The sequence below is a fragment of the Epinephelus moara genome, chromosome 12 (genome assembly GCF_006386435.1).
Source record: "Epinephelus moara isolate mb chromosome 12, YSFRI_EMoa_1.0, whole genome shotgun sequence".
NCBI classification, from domain to species: Eukaryota; Metazoa; Chordata; class Actinopteri; order Perciformes; family Serranidae; genus Epinephelus; species Epinephelus moara.
The window spans coordinates 15,499,812-15,502,669 of NC_065517.1; the positions used below are offsets into that span (position 1 = coordinate 15,499,812).

The 2,858-nt window shown below is 43.9% G+C and overlaps 1 protein-coding gene across 1 annotated transcript in view; it reads right to left on the reverse strand.

Annotated features, from left to right (window-relative positions):
- Positions 1-2,858, reverse strand: part of LOC126399190 (protein FAM184A-like) — a 202,465-nt gene that overhangs the window by 82,982 nt on the left and 116,625 nt on the right. The window contains exon 9 of the mRNA XM_050059031.1: positions 1,140-1,325. Within this exon, the coding sequence (XP_049914988.1) occupies positions 1,140-1,325 (186 nt within the window). The remainder of the gene's footprint in view (positions 1-1,139; positions 1,326-2,858) is intronic.

Here is a 2,858-nt window from a genome sequence, read left to right on the forward strand (position 1 = left end):
AAAATGGCTAAAATGCGACCGATCGCTGTGGCTCCCCCTGTGGCCCAATGTTAGGTTTTTTTTTTCTAATTTTTGGTATGACTAAGTCATGGTATGGTATGCTGTACATAATCACGCAAACTGTCAGTGTGTCATTCTGTCAGTCAGTCAGTCATTCTACCAGTGCGCCCCACTTTTAAGTCCATACAACATATAAACACTTTAACTATCTGCCTTTCAACGTGCTACCTCAACTTCTAATGTACAGTTTTAGCCCACTAACTATCCCACTATTGGCAATGGTACTACTGTACTTTCAATAAAGCAATCGTACTATCAAATTCACAAAAACTCTGTCTGAATACATTGCTCTTCTTAATGGGTTCAGTTGACTATTTAATCTGCAATTTCCTCTGACCTGTATCCCAAACACATACCATGTGAAACTGTGCGTGGGCAACTGTGCACTCAATGGGTATGGACTAGTATTGTTTATTATTTAAATCTTTACCAAAACAAGAAGGGCGCCACAAATAAATGAGTGTATGGGAAATCTTGATGTTTTATGGGTAGATGTCCTGATCTTCTGTAATTCTGTAAGCTGCAAAGTAACCAGTGAATAGAAAATGAAGTGCTGCAGTACTGTAAATATTCCCTCTCAACTGCAGCAGAGTAAAGATGCACAATTTAACCAACAATGTACTTTGTTACTTTCTACCTCTAGTCTCCATAAAGAGAGTAATACTTCTTTCACCCTGGGGAAAACAAGCTTCACAAGGACACCATCTTTATGGCTTTAGATGAGCCCCGAGCATGATGATGCAGGATCAATTAAAACATACAGCTGTTCGTTTTCCTCGGGCTTGAGCAATAAACACTGATTAAACAAAGACACAGCAATCTGAAAATGAATCTTGTGGATTTTTGTTTTCGTGCCCGGCGAGCTCACCATGTGATCCCCCTTCTGTTGGACGTATTATTATCTAGTAGTCTACCATTTTCCGTTCTTTTGTTTTTCATCAAAGCAGGAACACGTTTATGACTGTATGTGTGTCACGTTTCAGGCTGAGGTGTGGTTTATAATCAGAACCTGTGTTTAGGACACTGCCCTGTATATCAGTCTAACCTTGGAGTCCGTGTGTGTGTTTGTGCGTACTCACAGCCAGCATGCGGTTCTTGTCCTTCTCGGCGTTGTTGAGAGCGTTCTCGAGGGTCACTCTGTGTTTCTTGGCGACTTCCTCCAGAGCCCGAGCCTGGCCGTCCTTCATCTGGCTAGCCTCCTCTTCGGCTCGAGCTCGCATATTGTTCATCTCCTTCTCGTGGGACAACTTCTCCTCACGCAGGGTCTGACGGAGACAGGACATAAATATGCATGCACACACACGTTTAAAAAATATGCTTAGATGTCAGTGTTATGATATATGGTACACAGAGAGAGCGCGGGCTGACATTCATCCCATATGCTGTATTTTTCAGCCATATTGTCAGTGTGTACTGAGTGACAGCCAAGGTGTCAATCCTGCATCCTGTCTGTCTGTATCTGAAATGTTGTCACCAAAGTCATATTTGTTATTCCTGAAGCACCAAAACCCAACAAACTTAAAACAAAACATTTTGTACCAGCCTCCATGTAGGAGGGGGGTTACTGATTGTGGATCTATGGAGCCTAGAATCCGTCTGCCACATAACCTAACCATCATTCTGATTCTAGATGGAGTCTTAACGCAAGTTGGTGTTTGTCAGATGTTGTTTTTAGCATCTGGAGTGACAGATGCAGTGAGTTAGTTACTGCCTGTCAACCTGAAAAGAATGGCACTTGAAATTCCAGATTTTTTTTTTTAAACAATAGGCTTTTTTACACATAGATTGTGCTATAGACCCTTCTTCAGACCGCATTTGCATTTCTACGCAGAACTAAATAACAGCTGCATCAAGCTGTTCCAGTGTGTGATTTTAGACAGCAGGCCGGCATCGCGGAGGCATCGGCTTCTAGTGTGACATATAACAGATGCATTAGCAGTGCTTTCTAAATAATAATAATGGCATAATATGGCAATAATAATCATTTGCTGTCCCTGTTATATGGTGGCTGATCCCATCTACTGCTCAGAGGGTAATGAGCTCTCAGACCTCATTGTTTTTCCAATTTGCAGTCCTTTTCTTCATCTTTAAGTTAGCTGCTAACTGATTTCAGCTGCTTTTTAAATCTTCCGCGGTGAGTCGCACGTAGGGTTGGGAACGATTAACCGATACGACCGGATATCCAGTTTGACAAGCGAGAGATACGGCTGCGTCGATAGCAGCCTCCTCAATTGATACGAATCAGCCAAGAATCCTTAGATGAATCGATTGTAGAGTCATGGATTTGGGTATCGCAGCAATCGGTTGACTGGCTTTAACAGTTTGCATCTCTAAAACAACGTGAGAGCCGACGGCATGCTCCATAGCAGGCATTACTGACAACGATAATGGATGTAAACATCAGCGCCAGCTTGACCGGTGGAGCTGAGGAACAGAAGCTAATGCTGGTTGAATAAACCAGGGAGCAGCCAAGCCGCAGCAGAAACTTAAGGCGAATCCTGTCGGTTGTGGGTTGAACGGGGGGTCACAGACACAGACAGAAATACGTATTCCTGTCAAATACAGCGGCCATAGTGCTCCGCGGCGCAAGATAATGGCTTACCGGCGACCGAGAAGCCTGGTCCAAGAAGTCTTCGTCGGTGTCATGACTGCCCAGAAATACCTGAACAGCCGAGCCGTAGCAGCACACAGGTATGTGACGTGTCAGAGGAGAAACGAGCCGTTCACATTTCCACAAACCTCACCGCACTTTAGGGACTGTTCTTTACTTGTCAGGGGAGGAGGGTGGCTGGTTGATT